At 39.5% G+C, this 22634-nt stretch overlaps 1 protein-coding gene across 1 annotated transcript; it reads left to right on the top strand.

The window, feature by feature from the left end:
- Positions 1-3651: 3651 nt before the first annotated feature.
- CCT2 (chaperonin containing TCP1 subunit 2) lies at positions 3652-21975 on the top strand. The gene is made up of 16 exons (XM_082665788.1): positions 3652-3746; positions 4497-4571; positions 4676-4741; positions 5511-5622; positions 6442-6518; positions 6651-6763; positions 7614-7816; positions 8886-8986; positions 9282-9409; positions 11526-11629; positions 15056-15175; positions 15543-15671; positions 15868-15971; positions 16260-16359; positions 17776-17917; positions 21690-21975. Exons 1-16 carry the CDS (start codon positions 3744-3746, stop codon positions 21718-21720), a joined length of 1608 nt encoding a protein of 535 aa, XP_082521914.1. The 5' UTR covers positions 3652-3743; the 3' UTR covers positions 21721-21975.
- The last annotated feature ends 659 nt before the right edge of the window (positions 21976-22634 follow it).

Here is a 22634-nt window from a genome sequence, read left to right on the forward strand (position 1 = left end):
TGGATGCCTATTTAAAGTTTCACTGTATTTATACCTCACACATTTCTTGAAACTTTATAAGAGGTTTTATTCCTTAGTCTCATATCACTGCCTCCATTTTCAAAGTTCAAAGTGAAATGAAATTTTACGTATTTGACAGACTCTCACAGTTTTTATCTTCTTGGTCATTTAAACTAGTAGTACTCAGGGCTGGGACTCCAGACCTGTTTTTTGTCACTGAGTGGCACTGCAAAGCCTATTTCGGTATAGCTCAAGATGGAGATTATTTAAACAGTAAAGGGAATAGACAAGTCCACAAATGATGGGGTGCTTACTGTGTACCAGACACCATGGAACACAGAAATTGGTTAAGATGTGACAGAGACCACATCTTGCAAAACTTAGGTGTGTGTTCTCAGAAATTAAAACCTTTTTTTGGATTATTTCTGTATTTTTCCTTTGAGCTCCGTTGAAGACAGTAACTGTTCACATATTCTTATTTAATGAATGAGCACAAACTAGGTCCTGTGCTAGTAATAAAGATAGTAATTCTTGTTCTCAAAAGAATTTGTAGTTTAGAACAGCCCTTCTAACTGAGGGCAGTGCCCTTCCTCCCCCCAGAGGACTAAGCCCTAAGATATAAATTAGGTATAAGGAATTACCATCTCTGTGATACCTCTAGAATAGTAGTAGCTATATACTTAGGAGAATTGAAAAAAATTATTCCAATGCTGAATATGTGATGTGATAAAGGCACATACAAAGGAAGGGCATCTAACTCAGCCTGAGAATGGAGATTTTCGAGAAGGGCTTACAGGAGGTAATCCCTGAGGTGTTTGATGAGGGCAGGAGGGGAGAGGATATCTTAGGGAGAAGAAATACCACGTGCAAAGGCACAGAGGTGTAGAAAGATCACGATGTTCAGTGGTGGCCAAGGTTCCATATGCCTGGAGCATAGGATGCAAAGGCAGTCTGGGGGGATAGAGAAGGGAGAAATGAGAGACATCACATAGGTATAGAATGCGAAGGAGTTTCTGTTTTACTCAAAATGAGGTGAGACAATTTGAAGGGTTTAAACATTGGAGAAATAACATTTTATAAAGATGACTGAAATCAATATGGAGGATAAAATAGAGGACATGGCATTTTAATAAGGCAGGGAGACTAAAATGGAAGCAAAACTGGATAAATGCTTTTTCAAAGGCATTGTTAAAGGAGTGTTTAGGTTATCTGTTGCTGTGCAACAAGCCACCTAAAAACTTGGTGTCTTAAAGCAAATCATTTTGTTATTTCTCACATTGCTATAGATCACAGTAGGCAGGCTTATGGAACCCACCCCAAATTACAAAACTAATATATGGAAGAGTTGAAATCCAAACCCGCGCAGTCTGGTTCCTGAAGCTGTTTAGCCTCTGGCATACAAGAGTGACACCAAATGACACAGGAAAGGAGGAAAAGTCCAAAACACACGCAATAGAGAAAGGACAGATTGCTGGGAGCTCCCTCATAGGGGGCTCCTCCTGGCTGTCTCTGGCCTCTGCTCCACAGGTGGCAGAGCCTGCCTCCCAGTTCCCATCAAAGAGCCCCTGGCTATGCTTCTCCCCACCGCCACTCCAAAGACCAGCAGGGAGGGGGCGCTGGCTTCTCCATCACCCATAGTCTCAGACTTGCCTGCCAGAGGACATATTTCCACATGTGATTTTGCCTACAATAAAAACGTATGTTTTCAATAATGTGCAGGTATCTTAGCGCCTTGTTATTGTGATTTCTCATTACACTGCGATTTGAGATCTGCCGGTTGAGGTACATTTCCTGAAAAAAGAGCAAGTTTTCCCACAAAGAACACAAAACTCTTGGTAGATTTATAATAATTTGTCCAATCTGAACACCCCTTTTCATGATGGACCCTGCAAATAGTGTAAACTGGGGTCAGCAAACTTTGTCCGTAAAGGATCAGATAGTAAATATTTTAGGCTTTATGGGCTATAGAGTCTGTCACAACTACTCAACTCTTCCATTGTATAACTCTGTATTGTATTGCCCAGTATAAAAACGAGTTTGCTTGTGTTACAACCAAGCTTCATGGATGTCAAAATATAAATTTCATATAATTTTAATGTATCACAAAAGTTTTTATGTTTTCAATCACTTAAAAATATAAAAATCACTCTTAACTCTCCGGCCATACAAAATCAGTTGGCAGGTTGGATTTGGCGCCTCATGGTTTGTCAATCCCTGGTGTAAACTAACCCTCTTAGCATATATCTGAAGGGTAGAACAATTAAAAATTGAAAATATCAGGACTTCCCTGGTGGTCCAGTGGCTAGGACTCTGCCCTCCCAATGCAGGGGGCCCAGGTTTGATCCCTGGTCAGGGAACTAGATCCCACATGCCGCAACTAAGAGTTCGCATGCTCCAACTAAAGATCCCACATGTGGCAACGAAGATCCCGCATGCTGCAACTAAGACCAGGCGCAGCCAAATAAATATTTTTTTTTTAAATTGAAAACACCCACCAATGTTAACAATTGCCACAATCCAAAAGCTTGCTAAGAGATCAGTTACTCAAAGGGAGAAAAAGGTATCAGATGCAAAGCTAAACATTTTTTTTAAGTACAAAAATTTTGCTTTAAATGTCCTAGGGGTCAACTAAGAGAAAGTAGAAACTGTTCTTAACAAACGGAAATATTTGGGATTGATTTTGCTCTTTACAAAGACATTATATAAGAGGATATTAGTCATCTCTACAACTGTGTGTTGGGGGGAGGGGAGAATGAGTGAAATGCAAAACCTCCTGAAAGTGAGCAAGCCGGACAAAGTAAAAGTCTCCATCAGAGCTCACAAAGACCTTGTCCTGGACAGCCCAATTGAGAACAGCGTTTTACAATCCAGTAAAAGAAATATGTCTTCCTCCATCTTAATAAATAATGTTTAAAATTAAAATAGCAATAAAATATTATTTAGGAATATAATGGTAAATGTTTAAAAAGCTCAAAAAGTTGAGAGTGGTTGCTTCTGAGGAGAGGAATTAATGTGGTTGGTGAATTATGTTTTCCATTATTAGTATTATTGAGCCCAAGCTCGCGCTGCTTGCTGCACAACAGGCCAATAAATCTGGGGGCGAGTTGTTGGGGCAGGAAATAATGACTTTAATCGCAAAGCTAGCGGACCTTGAAAGGGGTGGGCGTGGGGGGGGGTCCCCTGCGACGTCAACCAATGGCTGAGCGGGACTGCTACCAGTGGCTCTCTAACAGCCACGTGCCTGCCCCACCTCTATTACATTAGTATACAACACTTTAAACTCTGTACATGTAGTACTTTAAAGCAACCTTTTTTAAAGGTTAAATATAAGAAAAAAATTAAACGTGCGAGAAAGAACTCCGTTGCTATGGCAACACCCACAGCGCAGCGTCCCTCCCACCTTGGTGAGTTCTACTCCAAACCTCCGGGCCTCACGCAAAATCTCCAACCCTTCCCTTCCTGGTCCCCAGCGGGTGCCTCCAAAAGGAGCGGAGCGCCAGCCGAGGCCCCGCCCCTCCAGCGGGACGCGCAGCTTTCCCGAACCGCTGTGCTCCCCTCAAACGCTGTGCCCTCCCTTCCCCCAAGGGCGGTGCCAGGGCGAGCGGCGCGCCGGCCGGGGCTCCGCCCCCTGCGGCAGAGCGTGTGGCGTCACTTCCGGTCTCTCTTACTTCCGGCCTCTCTTTCCTTCGGCCTGGGGCGCGAGCTGTTGAGGAGTTGTCGTGTGTGCTGAACTCCTCGGAACCATGGTGAGTCTGGCCCTGTAGGCCCTTGCCCAGGGCCTGCCGTCCTCGGCCGTACTCGGCCGTCCCCCGCCGTCTGCTGCCTTATCTGTATCCCAGCGCCGCGGGCTCCCTGTGTCTGTCCCCGGGCCCGCCGCACGTGGCGCAGGCCGCGGCGTGTGGCCTGCGCCGGGCCCACAGGGGAGGCATGGGCCTGAAGGCCAGCACCTTGTTGTGACTCGGCCTCTCCACAGCCCCAGAACCTCGAGGCTCGGAGCTCACCCCAAGCGAAGAAATTTCTAGTGCACCGGGCGGGTCGGCGAGACGGGCTTCCCCCTCCCTCTCGGGGCGGGGCCTGGAGCGGCCAGAGGGCGAAGATGGCAGCGAGGGCGAAGATGGCAGCGAGGCCGCAGCGTCCCCTCGTCCTCCTGGCGGTCGTTGTCGCGCGAGTGGCCTACCACCCCTGCCTGCCTTATCCTTAGTTTAAAATCATCTTTGCCATCTTTGGTCTCGCCATACTTACAGTCGATCTCTTTGGGGTAGAATTTTTATTCCTGAAGCGCTTAGAGATCCAAAATGCAATGTCACCTAAGTTCCTCCTTCCGCTTTAAATAAATGACTGCTCCGATGATGGAGAGCTTCATTTGTTTCAAAAAGTACCCTGTGCTGTAAATTAATTTTCTCTTAGGTATCTACTTGTAAGTCTAGTGGAAGGCATCTAAGTATATGTGTTAAAGAATACTGGTATTCAAACTGAGTCTTGGTTTTCTTTTTTAGGCGTCCCTTTCCCTTGCACCTGTTAATATCTTCAAGGCTGGAGCTGATGAAGAGAGAGCAGAGACAGCTCGTCTGGTAAGACTTTATCTCATTCTTATAAAGATACAGTAGTTTTTTGGGTTTTTTAAAAATTTTAAGACTGTGAAGTTGATTTTGATCATCTCTGATGTTTATTCCAGTCTTCTTTTGTTGGTGCCATTGCTATTGGAGACTTGGTAAAGAGCACGTTGGGACCCAAGGGCATGGTAAGAAAAACAGGCAATTTAAATTTTTTAATGTTGTTTTAGAGCCGTTAGAGATATAAAAACTTCTTTTGGATGCTTTGTTGTCTTTAAAACTTAACTGTTAATTGTAAAAGTTAAGATATGGATATATACTCCTTACTGAAAATCAGAACAGAACCCATATGGCTAAAGTCCCCTTCGATCACTATCCCCAGTGCCACTCACCTCCCCAGTGACAAACACTGTTACCATTTGGATATAAATCTAACCAATGTCTTTATTTTTATGTAGATGTACAGGTATTTTATGTATTATAAGATATTATTTTATGTATTCTCCCTGTAATAGATAACATTGTTTTGTTACGTGATAGATATTATTTGTATGTACTTTTGCTGTAACTTGGCTTTTTTAATTCCTTTCAGTATAAATAGATATACTGCCTCCTCTCACTGTCAAATAGTATTCTGTATCTTGCTTCTTTTATAGTTTGTATTTATTACTGTATTGTGAGGGACCCTTAGTTTGCGTTCATTGCTTTTGCTATTACAGTATCGGAACAGCCTTGTTCATGTCTCTCTGTTCTTCTGCTGTCTTTAGGGGTAGACAAAGGTTAGGACACCAAGGTTTGCTTTTGGGGGGAGTGTATGCAATGAAAAAATTTAAATGTATTCTGCCAAATAACCATCCAGAGTATTTACACATTAGCAATATGTGAGAGTACTGATGAATCTGTGCGTTCTTCCAGATGTACTTATATCTTAACTTGAACCAAATATGTTCCTTTTAGGACAAAATTCTGTTAAGCAGTGGACGAGATGCTTCTCTTATGGTAACCAATGATGGTGCAACTATTTTAAAAAACATTGGTGTGGACAATCCAGCTGCTAAAGTTTTAGTTGGTGAGTCTGAGGATGACATTTTGTTAACATTTGGAAACAATTTTAAATAGGCTGTGTTGACTGTCCTTTCTATTCATTGATTATTTACTTTTTAATTGATTATTATCGTTATTAAAATGCAAGCTTCTCGATGGGGTATATATACACAATGGAATATTTCTCAGCCATAAAAAAGAATGAAATAATGCCATTTTCAGCAACATGGATGGACCTAGAGATTATCGTACAAAGTGAAGTAAGTCAGAGAAAGACAAATACCACATACTATCACTTATATGTGGAATCAAATATGACACAAATGAACCTGTCTATGAAACAGGAACAGGCTCACATACAGAACAGACTTGTGGTTGCCAAGGGTGGAGGGGGAGGGATGGATTGGGAGTTTGGGATTAGCAGATGCAAACTGTTATATATAGAATGGATAAACAACAAGGTCCTACTGTGTAGCATAGAGAATTATATTCAGTATTCTGTGTTAAACCATAATGGAAAAGAATATGAAAAAGAATATATGTATGTGTACAACTGAACCACTTTGCTGTACAGCAAAAATTAGCACAGCATTGTAAGTCAGTTATACTTCAGTAAAATTTTTTTTTAAATACAGTCTTCTGGAGTGCCATGTACTTACTGATGGTAAAACTACTGTATTTTGGGCTGAAAAGTTCAAAGAATTTGTCAGGTGAGGAAACCTAGATAAGTGAGGTTTAGATTGGTAGTGGATGTATTTGGAGAATTAGGTAAGCTACCAAGAAGTAATTTAAAAAGCAGAATCAAATGTAAGTGAGTTAATAACTAGCTTTTTTTCCCCCCAAGATATGTCAAGGGTTCAAGACGATGAAGTTGGTGATGGCACTACCTCTGTTACTGTTTTAGCAGCAGAATTACTAAGGGTAAGAATATCTGAGCAACTTCAACTTCGTCTTATTGGGGGTTTTTTGCTACTGTGGTTTTGAGTATCAGAAGTAATCAACTTCTTACTACAGATTTAGTATTCATGCTTGTCTTCCACTGTTTATTAATAGGAAGCAGAATCTTTAATTGCGAAAAAGATTCATCCACAGACCATTATTGCGGGTTGGAGAGAAGCCACAAAGGCGGCAAGACAGGCTCTGTTGAATTCTGCAGTCGATCATGGGTCGGTATACCAAAACACTACTGTTTCAAACATTTAATGTTTAAATGTTCTTTTCGAAATACAGTCAATGCAGGAAGTCTAGAGAGCAGTGAAAAGCATACACAAACATGATTCTATTGGCTCATCCTGCCTCAATAAAACCCAGAAAAACCCCACCTTACCCCCCAGAGGTAGTAACTAAAGTTAAAGTTTGGGTTTCCAGGGGTTTTTTTGCACGTATAATCACAATAAATAGTATCATTGTATAGAGGGTTTTTTAGCCTCTTTAACCTAGTTGAATAACTAGAAAAGTTTCGAGGTGTCATTGTTCTCTGTAATATTAGTTTTAGTAGAGGTATGCATTTGATTTTGTGACTGCTGTAATTCATCTATCTATAATTGGAGATTTGTGTTTCGACAGTTTTTAGCTTTATAGTGTTGTGACAGACTTGTTATTTTAAAAAGTAAGTATAATTGCTGTGTCCAAAGATATGTATGTATTTAAAGGCAATTTTATTTACCTTACAAGTAGTGCTCTAGAAAAAATTCATTAATTTACAGTCCCACTAGCTGTATAACAATGCCTCGTTTCCCATGTTCTTGAAATTTTTGTTTGCTTGTGTTTCTCTTTTGGTAGTTTGCCAGCTTGGTGGGGAAAATAGTATCCTTTAATTTGTATTTCTTGATTACTGATAAGGTTTAATTTTTTTCATGGGACTTAGAGCCCTGACTGGTTGAGGTGAAAGTCTATTGACAAAAAAGTATCTGGATAGATTTTGAAAAGTAAAACAGGGTTGATAACTTCAGAGAAGCATTTTAAGAACCGGCCTGAGTTTTTTTGTTTGTTTTTTGTTTTGTTTTGCTTTTTTAGTTCTGACGAAGTTAAATTCCGTCAAGATTTAATGAACATTGCAGGAACAACATTATCCTCAAAACTTCTTACTCATCACAAAGACCACTTTACTAAGTTAGCTGTGGAAGCCGTTCTCAGACTGAAAGGCTCTGGTAATCTGGAGGCAATTCATGTCATCAAGAAGCTAGGAGGAAGTATGGTAGATTCCTATTTAGATGAAGGTATGTACATATTGAATACGGGAAAGGAAGCCTTGACCAGTTGTTGAAAGCTAAGTACTGAGTGAATCCACTTTTAGTTAGTCCGGACTAGTGACACTTTGCAAAGCCAGAAAACTTATCTTTAAGGACACAAATCATATTGCAACCATTTTTGTCATCTTAATTCATTTGTTATATTGACAGTGTGCTTGATCTTCTCAAACTATCCCAGCATTTCTTTTGATAATCTCTAGGTTTTACTTTATACCATGAAGTAAGTTAGTCTCTAATAAAGAGAAGTAGTTGGTTTTGTTTTTGTTTTTTTGTTCTGTTTTGTTTTGTTTTGTTTTTGCGGCACACGGGCCTCTCACTGTTGTGGCCTCTCCCGTTGCGGAGCACAGGCTCCGGACTTCCAGGCTCAGTGGCCATGGCTCACGGGCCCAGCCGCTCCACGGCATGTGGGATCTTCCCGGACCGGGGCACGAACCCGTGTTCCCTGCATCGGCAGGCGGACTCTCAACCACTGCGCCACCAGGGAAGCTCCGAGTAGTTTGTTTGTTTGTTTTTTTTTACTAGAAGTCAGCTATTGTCAAATGGCACTTTTTCCAGGATTACATGTATTCTCTAGGAAGGGTTTGGGTAGGTCATACCAATTAGTTGGCAGGTGTTGAGAATATAGTTTCTGGTGTTCTTGAAGAGTGATAAATGAGTTAGCAGCTGCAATTTCCTTAATAATAGTATGTTTTGTTCTTAGAGTGTGGATTTTTCAAAGCGTCTCACAGTGTATTCACAAAACAAATGGTAGAAAGTGTAGGCATTCTATTCTACAGAGAAGGAAAAAATGGGGTAAATTGTGCTTTACAGTTTCTGCTCTACCAGTTCGTGATTTGGAGTCGGGGTTTTGTTGCAAAAATGCATGTTGTTTGTCTCTGTTTCACAGGAGTAACAATTCTGAAAATATTCTTGATTGAATTTATATGTAAGGGCTGTATAGCATTTCTAAAAGACTAATTTGATAAAGCAGATTACCTTAAAAGATTTATTAACACAGCCTTGAAATATTTAATACAATACTATCCTTATATTGTAGGCTTTCTGTTGGATAAAAAAATTGGAGTAAATCAACCAAAGCGAATTGAAAATGCTAAAATTCTTATTGCAAATACTGGTATGGATACAGACAAAATTAAGGTACGTTAAACTACATTTCTTGGAATTCTAATTGCTAGCTGCTGTAAACTTGGGCTGGTAATCAGTTGCACTAATAAAAACCCTTATAGGGTTTATATACATTTGAATGTATATTTATTCTTATATAGTTTCTTAGTTTCTGATTTTATATATATAAATATATGTTTATATTGTACACATGCATACACACATGCACACATAGTTTTTGGTGTATTTACATTAAAAAGTTTAAATATGCTATGAAACTTGCGAGTAAGGAAAGTGATGCTATTTTTTATGATTTCCTTTGTCTTAGATATTTGGTTCCCGGGTAAGAGTTGATTCTACAGCAAAAGTGGCCGAAATAGAACATGCAGAAAAGGAAAAAATGAAGGAGAAAGTTGAACGTATTCTTAAGCATGGGATAAATTGCTTTATTAACAGGTCTGTGTATGCTTGTGCTGACAATATTTATAATAATCCAAGAAAGGATTGTTTTCTGCAAAGATTTAGGAAAATTCTTTTATATTGAATTTAGTTATTTAGGAAGTGTTTTTTTCCAAATGTAAATAAAATTGTACAGCAAGGTATTTGCCTTACAATGATTTTAGTGAAAATGTATGTTAATATACTTTATTAAACCTTTTTGTGTCAACAATAACAGTTTTCTGTTTTGGCAGTTACATTATTAGTTTGGGCTGTAGCATACCTGTATTTGGAAGAGAGATTTAATTCCACATTAAATGATGGGGGTTTGAAGTAGGAAAAAGCTAATGGTAGCATAAGAATAAAACAAGGATGAAGAGGTGAAAGGTATTAAGGGTTTTAGGGCTTATCTTTAATTTGTGTGAAGAAAATATGTGTAAACCTTCCCCATGTATTCTTAATATTCAGTATCTAAGGTTTTTATGGATTATTATTTTTTTATGGATTATTTTGAATGGAGAAAAATACCAAGAGAAACAGGGCATGTCAGTGAAAAGGCAGTAGTTAACTTTGAGAGAGAGTTACCATTTGATGGAAAATAATTGTTTTAAGCCAAATGTATGTGGGCTTTTAGAAGTTAGTTACTAGGGACTTCCCTGGTGGTACAGTGGTTGGGAATCCGCCTGCCAATGCAGGGAACAGGGGTTTGAGCCCTGGTCTGGGAAGATCCCACATGCGGCGGAGCAGCTAAGCCCGAGTGGCACAACTACTGAGCCTGCGCTCTAGAGCCCACGACCCACAACTACTGAGCCCACGCGCCTAGAGCCCATGCTCCGCAACAAAAGAAGGCACCACAATGAGAAGCCTGTGCACCGCAATGAAGAGTAGCTGCTGCTCGCCGCAACTAGAGAAAGCCTGCGTGCAGCAACAAGACCCAACGCAGCCAAAAATAAATTAAATAAATAAATTAAAAAAAGAAAAAAAGCTAGTTTCTAAACTTCTGTGAGATCTATGATTCTGATAAGGCACATTTTGCTTAGCAGTGCTTTATACTAGTTATGAAATTTTTTTCTTTGGCTTTTTTTAAGTTACAAACTTTTAAACAGATGTCCTTTTTACTCCTGTTGTATGAGTAACATTTGCTCATTTTGGGACGTTTGAAAGTATAAAGAAGGAACAGAATTCTCCCAGAAATTCTTTTATTAAATTGATTCGTGGTGTGTGTGTATGTTGTTTCAATTCTTCATTTAGTTGTGATCATATGGTATAAACTTTTATAACATGCTTTTTTAACCTAACAGTATATATATTTTACTTAAAATTACAAATTTTTCATAATTGGTAAGTTGAGATTTACACAAATACTCTCTTCACAGACATTGGAATGTTATCTACATAAAAATTCTTACATATATCTTCATTTAATTAATTTCTGAATTTTCTTGCTGTAGATTCTCAGGAGTAGAATCAAAGCATATAAACACAGATAAGAGTTTTGTTTTGGTTTTTGGTTTTTTACTAAATTTATTTTTTTAATTTATTTATTTTTGGCTGTGTTGGGTCTTGTTGCTGCGCGCGGGCTTTATGTAGTTGCGGCGAGTGGGGGCTACTCTTCGTTGCGGTGCGCGGGCTTCTCATTGTGGTGGCTTCTCTTGTGGAGCACAGGCTCTAGGCGTGCAGGCTTCAGTAGTTGTGGCTTGTGGGCTTTAGAGCACAGGCTCACCAGTTGTGGCACATGGGCTTAGTTGTTCTGCGGCATGTCGGATCGTCCTGGACCAGGGCTTGAACCCGTGTCCCCTGCATTGGCAGGCGGATTCTTAACCACTGAGCCACCAGGGGAGCCCATAGATAAGGGTTTTGATGCACTACTGCTAAATTGCTTTTCAGAATTATTGGTTCATTTTATACTGTCAATGGCAATATATAAAACAATACCCATTTTCAGTACTAACATGGATGCACTAGTATAATTTATAAAGTATTATACAATAATAAATAAGAAATGTTATCTTGTTCTAATTTGCATTTCTTTGATTACTGGTGAGATAAAAATATTTTCATGTCTTTTAGTCTAATGTATTTTATCTTGTGAAGTAACTACTTTGAACAATATTTTTTTATATTTTATTTATAGGCAATTAATTTATAATTATCCTGAACAGCTCTTTGGTGCTGCTGGTGTTATGGCTATTGAGCATGCAGATTTTGCAGGTGTGGAACGCCTCGCTCTTGTCACAGGTATGGGAAAAAGGCATTAATTTCTAACATAATAATTACTCTTGGATTTACTGAGTGTTAGTGTATTTAACTCATTGCTAAGAGGACAAAGAGATTCAAGGATCCTAGAATCTAAAGTTATTCTGAAATCTGACATACTTTTTGATATCTTTACATTATTTTTATTTATTTATTTATTTTTTTGCGGTACGCGCGCCTCTCACTGCTGTGGCCTCTCCCGTTGCAGAGCACAGGCTCCGGACGCGCAGGCTCAGCGGCCACGGCTCACGGGCCCAGCCGCTCCGCAGCATGTGGGATCTTCCCGGACCGGGGCACGAACCCGTGTCCCCTGCATCGGCAGGCGGACTCTCAACCACTGTGCCACCAGGGAAGCCCTACATTATTTTTAATATACCAAGTTAAATGCCAGCTTTGCCATAGGTGTAGGTTTATTTTTGCCGTTTTTTTTTTTTCTTTTTTTTTTTTTGCGGTCCGCGGGCCTCTGACTGTTGTGGCCTCTCCCGTTGCGGAGCACAGTCTCCAGACGCTCGGGCCCAGCGGCCGTGGCTCACGGGCCCAGCCACTCTGCGACATGTGGAATCTTCCCGGACCGGGGCACGAACCCGCGTCCCCTGCAATGGCAGGCGGACTCTCAACCACTGTGCCACCAGGGTAGCCCCTGTGTTGTTTTAAAGATACTGTCTTTTCTCACAAACCCACAGGACCACTGTTCTAAACATAGTCTAAATAAACTGAAGCTTAAAAAAAGGAGTCTTTTTTTTTGTTTTTTGTTTCTTTTGGCTGTGTCGGGTCTTAGTTGCGGTATGCTGGATCTTTGTTGCGGCACGCGGGCTTCTCTTCATTAATGGAGTGCAGTTTAGTTGATCCGCAGCATGTGGGATCTTAGTTCCCCGACCACGGAATGAGCCCACGTCCCCTGTGTTGAAAGGCGGATTCTTAACCACTGAACCACCAAGGAAGTCCCAAAAAAAGGAGTCTTAAGTCTTACCTAGTTTATTCATTTAATTTTAGTGCTAAGTGAGTAGTTGAATGCTTTGTGCCCTGTGTGATAGTGCAGTTGGAATAGTAACCTTTATTGAACATTTAACTATATGCCAGACAGTGGGTCAAATACTTAAGCATTACTTCTGTTAATTTTTAAAAATTTATGAAAGTAATAAACGTTGAATAAGTGTGAAACATTCCAGCAACGTATGATGAAAAGTAGTTTACTCCAGTATCCTTCAGTAGAGGTATATGAGTTTTATAATCCCAGTATAGACTAGGAAGTGTGTCTACAGGTATGTGTACATCAAAGAGACATAGAGTGCAGCTGTTCACTTAAATTTGTTCTAGTAATGGTTTTTAAAGTAACCTCTATAAACAGCCCTTGAAAACTAAGTATAACAGTCTTTATCCTCTAACTTTCAGGCGCTTGAAAATGAATGAATAGGCTGGAAAGTTGGCTTGCTATCTGGCAGTGAGAATTAAGGAGAGTGGGGTTTTAGACGTAAAGCCACTAGGAACATCAGATTCAGTTCAGAACTGCTCTGTGTATTAGAAGAAATTAAATTATACTAAGTAGATGGTAGGATTGGTCTCATTTCAAAATAACTTCTTAAGCCATTTTTAATAATTTGAGAAGTATAGTGTTCTGACCTAAAAAGAGACATTCTACTTTCATTAATTATTTGGAAATGGGTTTACCTGATTTAAAAGTTATTACATACTTGATGTTTAAGGTAATAAAACTTATGATGCTCATGTTTACTTAATTCTTCCCTTAATGCAACAGAATTAAAGACATGACATAAGAACTGTGAATGATACAGCACATTCATGGGATAAGTTGATAACATAAGGACTTGATAACATGAAATTGCCACATACACTCAGGAGAAAATTAACTGCACCAAGCACACCAAACTGTATGGCTGTGAAGTAGACTCCATGGTGGCTCCCATCCTTCGTAACATCTGTTGTCAAGATGTGTGAAATTGCTTCTTGCAAATGTCTAGAAATATTTTGTAAGCAGATGCACATGAATGAGTATAGGATAAGTGAAAATTCTCATAAGCCAAATTGGTCTCATTTGGGGGATATGATGTCCCGAACATCTATTGTGTCTCACATCTAGATACAAAGCAGTCTCAGGAATTTGCCAACCACAAGTAAGAAGAGCTTCAGCTATACAGATTATGAATATAAATTAGTGGAGTTGGGAAGACCAGAGTCCCTTTTATAAATTAATTGTAAAATAGAAATAAAGCATCAGTTATTCAGCAGATTTATCAGTAAGGTGTAGGGAAAGGGGTTGGTTGATGATTGAGGGAATCTATTAAAAGAGAGAGTAATGAACTAGAGAAAAGGATTTAATTTTATTTATATATTTTTTGGCCAAGCCGCGTGGCATAAGTTACCCAATCAGGGATTGAACCCATACCCCCTGCAGTGGAATTGCAGAGTCTTAACCACTGGACTGCCAGGGAAGTCTGAGAAAAGGATTTTAAAATTGAAACCTAACTTTTGCTTAATTAAGAACCAGGAAAGGAAGTGTTTATAGCATGGAAGATGGAGGGAAAATAGGAATAAAAATAATACCTAAGGAATAAAATGAATTTAGTGTTTTGTTTTTTTTTTTTTTTTTTTTTTGCGGTACGCGGGCCTCTCACTGTTGTGGCCTCTCCCTTTGCGGAGCACAGGCTCTGGACGCGCAGGCCCAGCGGCCATGGCTCAGGGGCCTAGCCGCTCCACGGCATGTGGGATCTTCCCGGACCAGGGCACGAACCCATGTCCCCTGCATCGGCAGGCAGACTCTCAACCACTGCGCCACCAGGGAAGCCCGAATTTAGTTTTTTGACTTCTCCTTAAGTTTGCTCTGGGAAATCCTCAGTATACATTTCCCCTTTTTTCTAGGCCCAAGTGCTCACTATTTTAAGCAGTTCTTAGCGTCAGTACATCTGTTGATATAATAAGATTAGTTAAATATTTTCATGTTTTGTTTCGGGATATTGGATCATAAGAGTACTGGTCTCCTATATTGAATTCAGAAGAGAATCTGAATTTAAATTCAGGCTTAAAAGTAAATGTCAGAATCTCAATTGAGGTGGTATTATTACACAGTGTGTCTGTCCATATAGGTCTGAAGCCAGATTGCTTGTATTTGAATTTCAGCTTCATATTTGTTCAAACTATGTAACCTTGGATAAGAAACTAAACATTTCTTTGCCTCAGTTTTACCACTTCTAAATGGGGTGATGATAAATGAAGCCTGTCTTATTAGGGTTGTTGTGAAGATTAAATAATTAGTTTGTATGAATTGCTTCAGAGTGCTTGGTGTATAGTAAGCAGTCAACTTAAATATTGTGTTTTCTGTTCATTACTGCTTGTTAGAAAACAAATTTTAAACCTGTTATGCATTTAATTAATGTATATTTTTGTTCATAGGTGGTGAAATTGCATCTACCTTTGACCACCCAGAACTAGTGAAGCTTGGAAGTTGCAAACTTATTGAGGAAGTCATGATTGGAGAAGACAAACTGATTCACTTTTCTGGGGTAGCCCTTGGTGAGGGATTATGTAGATCCTGGTTTAGGTTCCTAAATCTTTAGTAGGCTCTTTTGAAGTGAAAGAAACAATTACTCGTTACTATAGTTACTAGAATGTATGTCTTAGTTCCTGAGAAATTCTAATTTCAATCTCTTGAGGGCAGCCTCATGTTAACTTTGTGAACAGTACATATTCAATATAGTTGTTTTAGATAGCTTAGAACTGTTAGGAATGTGGATTGTTAGCAAAGAGAAGGTAGCAATGGAAGACATGTCAGCTTTCAAAACCGAGTATAACCTATATAAGTAATAGAAGGCAAACTTTTATGTGTTATAACTAAGTGTTCACTATGACATAAGAATATTATTATTTTTTTTAACTTTAGGTGAGGCTTGCACCATTGTTCTGCGTGGTGCCACTCAACAAATTTTAGATGAAGCAGAAAGATCTCTGCATGATGCTCTTTGTGTTCTTGCCCAAACTGTGAAAGATTCTAGAACAGTTTATGGAGGAGGTAAGCATTTGAAAAATATTGAACATATTTTATTTCTTGAAGTGTAGTAGTGGCTTTGGCTTTAGTGTTTCTTATAGGAACTTCATATTGTTTTCGCACTTAATAGTTAATGCTTAATATATCTTAAGGGAAGTCTAATTTAGTGTCTGGGAGACAGCTAAGCATAATGATATGTTCTTGGATTTTTAATCTGTAGGCTGTTCTGAGATGCTGATGGCTCATGCTGTGACACAGCTTGCAAGTAGAACACCAGGCAAAGAAGCCGTTGCAATGGAGTCTTATGCTAAAGCACTGAGAATGGTAAGTTAATGAAAAAGAGAGCCTTGAATTTAAATTTTGTAGGCATTGATGGTTTTTAAATGAATCCATTCTTCTCTCTTGGGCAGAAAATACTTAACTTTCTTGGCTTTAAGAATTGGTTCACACTGCTTAAATTTGATTTTGGAGTTTATCCTCTTTATGAGCAGTAATTAAAAGGAAGCAGGTTTTACGTTGTCTCTAAATGTATAATTTTAGAAAGCTTTTCTTATAGTTAGTAAATTAATTTTCTTTTAGTAGAATAGTTACCATGTCTTCTTCACTTCATAGTTGCCAACTATCATAGCTGACAATGCAGGCTATGACAGTGCAGATCTGGTGGCACAGCTTCGAGCAGCCCATAGTGAAGGCAATACAACTGCTGGACTGGGTAAGAAATTAATTGGGACCATGTGGTCGTTTTTTTTTTTTTTTTTTTTGGCTGCTTTGGGTCTGTGTTGCTGTGCGTGGGCTTACTGTAGTTGCAGAAAGTGAGGGCTACCTTTTGTTGATGTGCACAGGCTTCTCTTGTTGCAGAGCACAGGCTTAGGCACATGGGCTCAGTAGTTATGGCACACAGGCTTAGTTGCTCTGTGACATGTGGGATCTTCCTGGAGCAGGGCTCGAACCCATGTCCGCTGCGTTGGCAGGTGGATTCTTCACCACTGCGCCACCAGGGAAGCTCCTGTGGTAGTTGTTCAGAGTAACTCTTGACCAGGTTCTTTTTTTTTTATTTTTTAAAAATGATGAATTCTCATAACCATATAAAAGATTCCTGTGACCTTTGCCTTTATAGCCGTTATACATTCTAGAAAAATGTTTAACTTCATAATCTCTACACTGTCAAAATTTTATTATTCTCTAAGGGGGGGGTGTAACATTAGTTAGAAGATTTTTAACTTGTTATGTAATGACCGTAGGATTTAAGTATATAAAAACAGTACTTACGTTCTCAAATGAGTGTAAACGTTACTGTATCTCTTATAATCAGTATTAACTCCTAATCTCACAGTAAACTTATTCTGAGACATTCTTTTTTTTTTATTGCGGTACGCGGGCCTCTCACTGCTGTGGCCTCTCCCGTTGCGGAGCACAGGCTCCAGACGTGCAGGCTCAGCGGCCATGGCTCACAGGCCCAGCCGCTCCACGGCATGTGGGATCCTCCTGGACCAGGGCAAGAACCCGTGTCCCCGGCATCAGCAGGTGGACTCTCAAGCACTGTGCCACCAGGGAAGCCCTATTCTGAGACATTCTTGAGAGTAGATCTCTGTTACATAACATAAAAATGGCCAAAAAGAGGACTTAATTCAGATTGGAAAATTTCCCAGCAAAATGTCTAGGACATATAAAAGGAACAATTTTAGAGGGTAGATAGTCTTGCCACTGGACAAGAGAGAGGTTAAGGAATAATCTGTCAGAAAATGAAGGGGCATTCTAATAAGAAAAGTAGATGACTTCTAAATTCTCTTCCAGTTCTTAAGGATCCATGGTGTGTTCAGTGATGAGCAAATTTTCTGCAGTTTTATTTGTAGATAGAGAAAGATGGGTGATACAGTGTTGTGTATAAATTTTTCATTATTTGACATAGTTACTCTCCATTGATACAGATGATCAGTAGTTGACCTTCCAGTTTTCTAAAAGGCTTTCCTTGAGTGATAGTCTGATGCGAATGCTCTAACTAAATTGAGTAGTTAGTTGTAATCTTATTTTTTATAAGTCAGGATTAATTTTGTGACATCATTAGATATGTTTTGTAACATCATTAGATATGTTAAGATTAGTTGTTTATTTAGTAAATACTTTCCAGATATGAAGGAAGGTACCATTGGAGATATGGCAATGCTGGGTATAACAGAAAGTTTCCAAGTGAAGCGACAAGTTCTTTTAAGTGCAGCTGAAGCAGCAGAGGTGATTCTACGTGTGGACAACATCATCAAGGCAGCACCAAGGTATCGTAACACTTTAAAGAACATTTCGTAGGAAAAATTAACATGGAAACAAAAAATAGGTATATTTTTGATAATTGTAGTTGATGGGAAGTGGAGCCATTTTGTTTAGATAACAGTATTTTGCAAGGTATTTAAAATATGTAATCACACAACTCTTAGATTTAAGCCAGAAAAGCTTAGGTGGGGAGAAGGGTGTGGGTAACACAGGGTAGCCCTCAAGATTGAAAGGGCACATAAAGAGCCAGGCTTGGGAAGGTCAAAAACCAGAGAACTTGGGGGTGGGCGTGTAGTAGTAAGAACTGATGTCTGTTTACCAGGATGAGTTGGGTTCAGTCATTTTCTGTCTTGGGTACACTTTTTCTTATATACATTCTTAAGCACATAATATGCAGAGTTCCCTACATGTTCCTATTCCAGCAGCATTTTTTTTTTCTTTTTTCTTTTGGCCGTGCCGTGTGGCATGCGGGATCTTAGTTCCTTGAGGCTTTGCCCTCTGCAGTGGAAGCGTGGAGTCTTAACCGCTGGACCGCCAGGGAAGTCCCTCCAGCAGCTTTTCTGAGATGAAAATTCTTTTAAAAACTCATTCACACAAAAATGATTGGCCAGAGAAATCTTAACATTTGAAGATTCAGTTAATAATTTTAATTAATTAAATTAACTACTAATTGCTAATTAGTAGTTACGAAAACCATTTATTTTACCTGTTAGTGGAAGTTCAGGGAGAGGGAAGGGGATGGTGGCTTGGACCAGTAGATAGAGGTGAAGGTGGTGAGAAGGGATTGATAATAGATGTATTTTTGAAGGTAGAGCCGGCAGAATTTGATGATGGGTTGGATATAAGGTCTGTGATGAAAGGGATTGGATAATTCAAGGGTGTTTGGGGCGGGGGGAGTGTCTTATAAGGTTTTTATTCAGAGCGCCTTAATAATTGCCACATTTCTCCAATACGTTAAACACACTTCCATTTCTTCAAGGGTAGAAAGAAAAAAAGAACAATTCTAAATAAATTTCATCAGAAAAATCTGAATTGTGGTTTTTTTTTTTGCGGTACGCGGGCCTCTCACTGTCGTGGCCTCTCCCGTTGCGGAGCACAGGCTCCGGACGCGTAGGCTCAGCGGCCATGGCTCACGGGCCCAGCCACTCCACGGCATGTGGGATCTTCCCGGACCGGGGCACGAACCTGTGTCCCCTGCATCGGCAGGTGGACTCTCAACCACTGCGCCACCAGGGAAGCCCTGAATTGTGTTTTAACATGACAGTATTAAACATTTTTAGTTCAGGAATAAAACATGGAAATTCCCAGCAAACAAAACAACAGTTACAAACAAAAAAAAAGAAAAAAGAGTACTGGGGCCCGTAATTCAAGGTTTTTGTTGAGAAAAATAAGAGTTTCTCTTAGGTGGAGGAAGGCTTTGGGAGGGAAGATGGGGGTTTTCCGTTTTTGGACATTTGAGATGTCTGTTGAGAAAGCGGTTAGTTGGATAGTTGAGTCTGTAGTTCAGGGGAGAAGTTTGAGCTGTAGTTATAAATTTAGGAGTTGTCAGCCTGTACGTGTTATATAAGGCCATGAGACTGATTGAGTCCCCAAGAGAGTGAACGTAGCTAAAGAAGGGAAAGGGTTTTTTTTAGGACTGAGTGCTTGAGAATTCCAGTAATAGGTTTGGGAAGATTCAGAGCAACCATCAAGGGTCACTAAGAAGGATTGTGAAGTATAGGTAATTATTAAACTGGATGATGGATACATGAGGATTCATTATACAACCTCTACTTTTATACATACTTTTGAAATTTCCCTTAATACAAAATGCTAAGGGAGCGGGGTGCTACTGAGATAGGAGGAAAACCAAGGGAATGTGTGTCCCAGAAGCCAAATTAAGGAAGTATTTAGGGAGGAGGAGTGGTCAACTGCCAAGATGATGCAAATAGGTCGAGTAAGATAAGGACTGAAAATTGATCCTAAAAATTCGATTTAGCAACAGAGGTCGGTGGTAGTCTTAACGAGCAGTTTTAGTGGAATAGAGGGGGCAGAAGTCTGAAGTAAATTCGATAGAGGCTGGGAAAAGAGGAGTTGGAGGAAATGTACGTAGACTGCTTCTTCGGGGAGTGTATTGTGAATGGGAGTCGAGAAGTGGGATAGTAGCTAGAGGAGGTATGGGTCATTACTGTGACAATTCAGTGTGTGTAAGTGGGAGCAGTTTCATAGATAGGAATGATCGATGCAGAAGAGGCGTGCAGTCCACCAGCAGCTGCTGGATCTGGAGAACAGAGGAGGACAGGAGGGAAGTAGGAATGTTATTAGGAAAGTATGCCCTAAGTGGACTAAGTTCTTTGTGCAGAATCCTGCAGCACTCCTTTCACTGGCTCTCTTCTATGAATGGCAACTATCTTCTTACTATTAAAGGAAGGAAAGAGTAGAAAATAATGATTTGGATGTGGAGAGAAAGGCTGAAACGCTATTCAAATCTACTATCGTGAGTGGAAAGGACTGGGCTGAAAAATCTAGATTCTCTGCTCCTGGTATTGGGAGGATAGGGTAATAAGGAGCACTCATACTTTGAAATGGAAAAATAGTGAGAGAAGGAAAAATTGACACAGTTTTCCTGGAAGCAGTGCCGCCAAAGGTGGTTAAATACAGTTACAGTGTCTGATGTCTTCTAGCAGAATGATAGCAAAAGGAAACTGAGTTCTATAAGTAAAATTTTCTGACTTGGGAGCAAGGTCACATAGCTGCACCCGCCCTCAGAAATCTTTGTTATACCTTAGTACCTTCAACCACATTTGAAATATAAACTATAGTACCTCGTTTGATCTGATATCACTGTTTTCAAAGTTTAAGTGTCTCTTTTAATTATATTAGAAATTTGCGTAATTTGCAGTAAAGAGACATGAGTAATTTTGTTTAACTCAGCCTCCCCAAATGTACTGGGCTATGCACTTCTTTTCAAACTCATTATTAACCTCCAGGGAATTAATTTTTCAGATCAGTGCTTTGTGACAGCTGCTTGATAACTTCTTCTATATTGACATTCTTGGGTCATACTCCTATAAGCTACCGAGGTTGGAAGGTTTATACTGTATGATCCCAGTATGCTGTACTCTCTGGATCTGTTTTTATGCCTTTTCTTCTTCTCGAGTGTTGTGCTTGCCTCTGGAAGCAGTGTTTCCACAGTCATTAAGTAAAAAATTTCGCTAGTATCCCTACCACGTCCCCTTCCTGATTCACTATGTATGGTCACCAGAAAATAAAAGTTTTAACATCACAGATGTGAGAGGTACTGTTGGCATACTTTAGTGAATTACCTAACCCCATCACCACCTTATCTATTGGCATTTGTTTTTGTTCATTTAGAATAGTGATCCAGAGGTTTTAATGTAGAAACCCCAAAACCTTGTCATTTTACAACTTCTGATTGAGAGAACCATCTTTGACTAATTTAGTAAAATTAACTAACATATTGGTTAAAAACATGAATTAACCATTTTCTGGAGAATACATATTTGGTAAGTAGGTTGTTTGGATAAGAAGCTGAGAACTGCTGAATACCTACAGGCCTTCACATTCCACAGATTTTTCCTGTCCTCTTACTAATACAATAATTAAGGGATGTTAATTGTGAGGTAGAAACATTCTGTTTATACATTTAAAATTGGTTTTAGTAAAAGTAGGATTATAGCTGTGTTTGTATTTAATATAGACCTTTGGTTACAATCATGCTTTTCATTGTCACCGTTGCCTTTGTTTTCTTAACTGTACGTTTTATGATTCTTGCAGGAAACGTGTCCCTGATCACCTCCCCTGTTAAGCATTCCCATATGCTCTTGAGCTCTGGAGCAGTTCATAGTAAAGTTGTGTTTGAAAGACCTTGACCTCCTGAAAGAAGACTATAGAATTGAAGTTTACCTGTGCCTGTTATATCCTTAAGATTTGGACATTTAACTGACCTTCTATTTTAACATGGGTCTAATTTATTTGCTATTTCATTTTCCATAAGATTCAGTTGATTTAAGAGTTCATTTCTCATACTGTGCATCAAAATAAAAATTTGAACAGTTACCTAGTTCTTACCTGACTTTAGTGATTTGTATCCCGTTTTAACTCTGCTTAATGGGAGTGAATGATTATAGTTCCAGTGTAGAGTTTCCAGCTTAACTAATGATTGATGTTACACATTTTTGAAAAAAATTATCCTGATTAATGTAAGTCCAAGTGAGATGTGATAAACTTACATTAATCTTTTTTTTTTTTTTGCGGTATGTGGGCCTCTGACTGTCATGGCCTCTCCCGCCGCGGAGCACAGGCTCCGGACGTGCAGGCTCAGCGGCCATGGCTGACGGGCCCAGCCACTCCGCAGCATGTGGGATCTTCCCAGACTGGGGCACGAACCCGTGTCCCCTGCATTGGCAGGCGGACTCTCAACCACTGCGCCACCAGGGAAGCCCACATTAATCTTTTGATTCTCAATCATACATAACATTTATTAACCATTTTGTTTTGTGAAAGTACCATATACTTTAGTACCCTTCTACTTTTCTATAGTCTAAGTACTGTCTCTTACATAGGAAAAAATTTATGGTGGCTTCTGTTACTTCAAGGTGAAAGATATTTTAAATGTTGGTAGCTACAAGCTGCTTCAGGCACCTCTTTTTATAGGGTATGGATATAGTTAGACGTAAGCATTGTTGTTTGTTGTTTTGTTAGGGTTTCTTGTTTTTGTTT

Source organism: Grampus griseus, assembly GCF_964374135.1.
Source record: "Grampus griseus genome assembly, chromosome: 11".
Taxonomy (NCBI): Eukaryota; Metazoa; Chordata; class Mammalia; order Artiodactyla; family Delphinidae; genus Grampus; species Grampus griseus.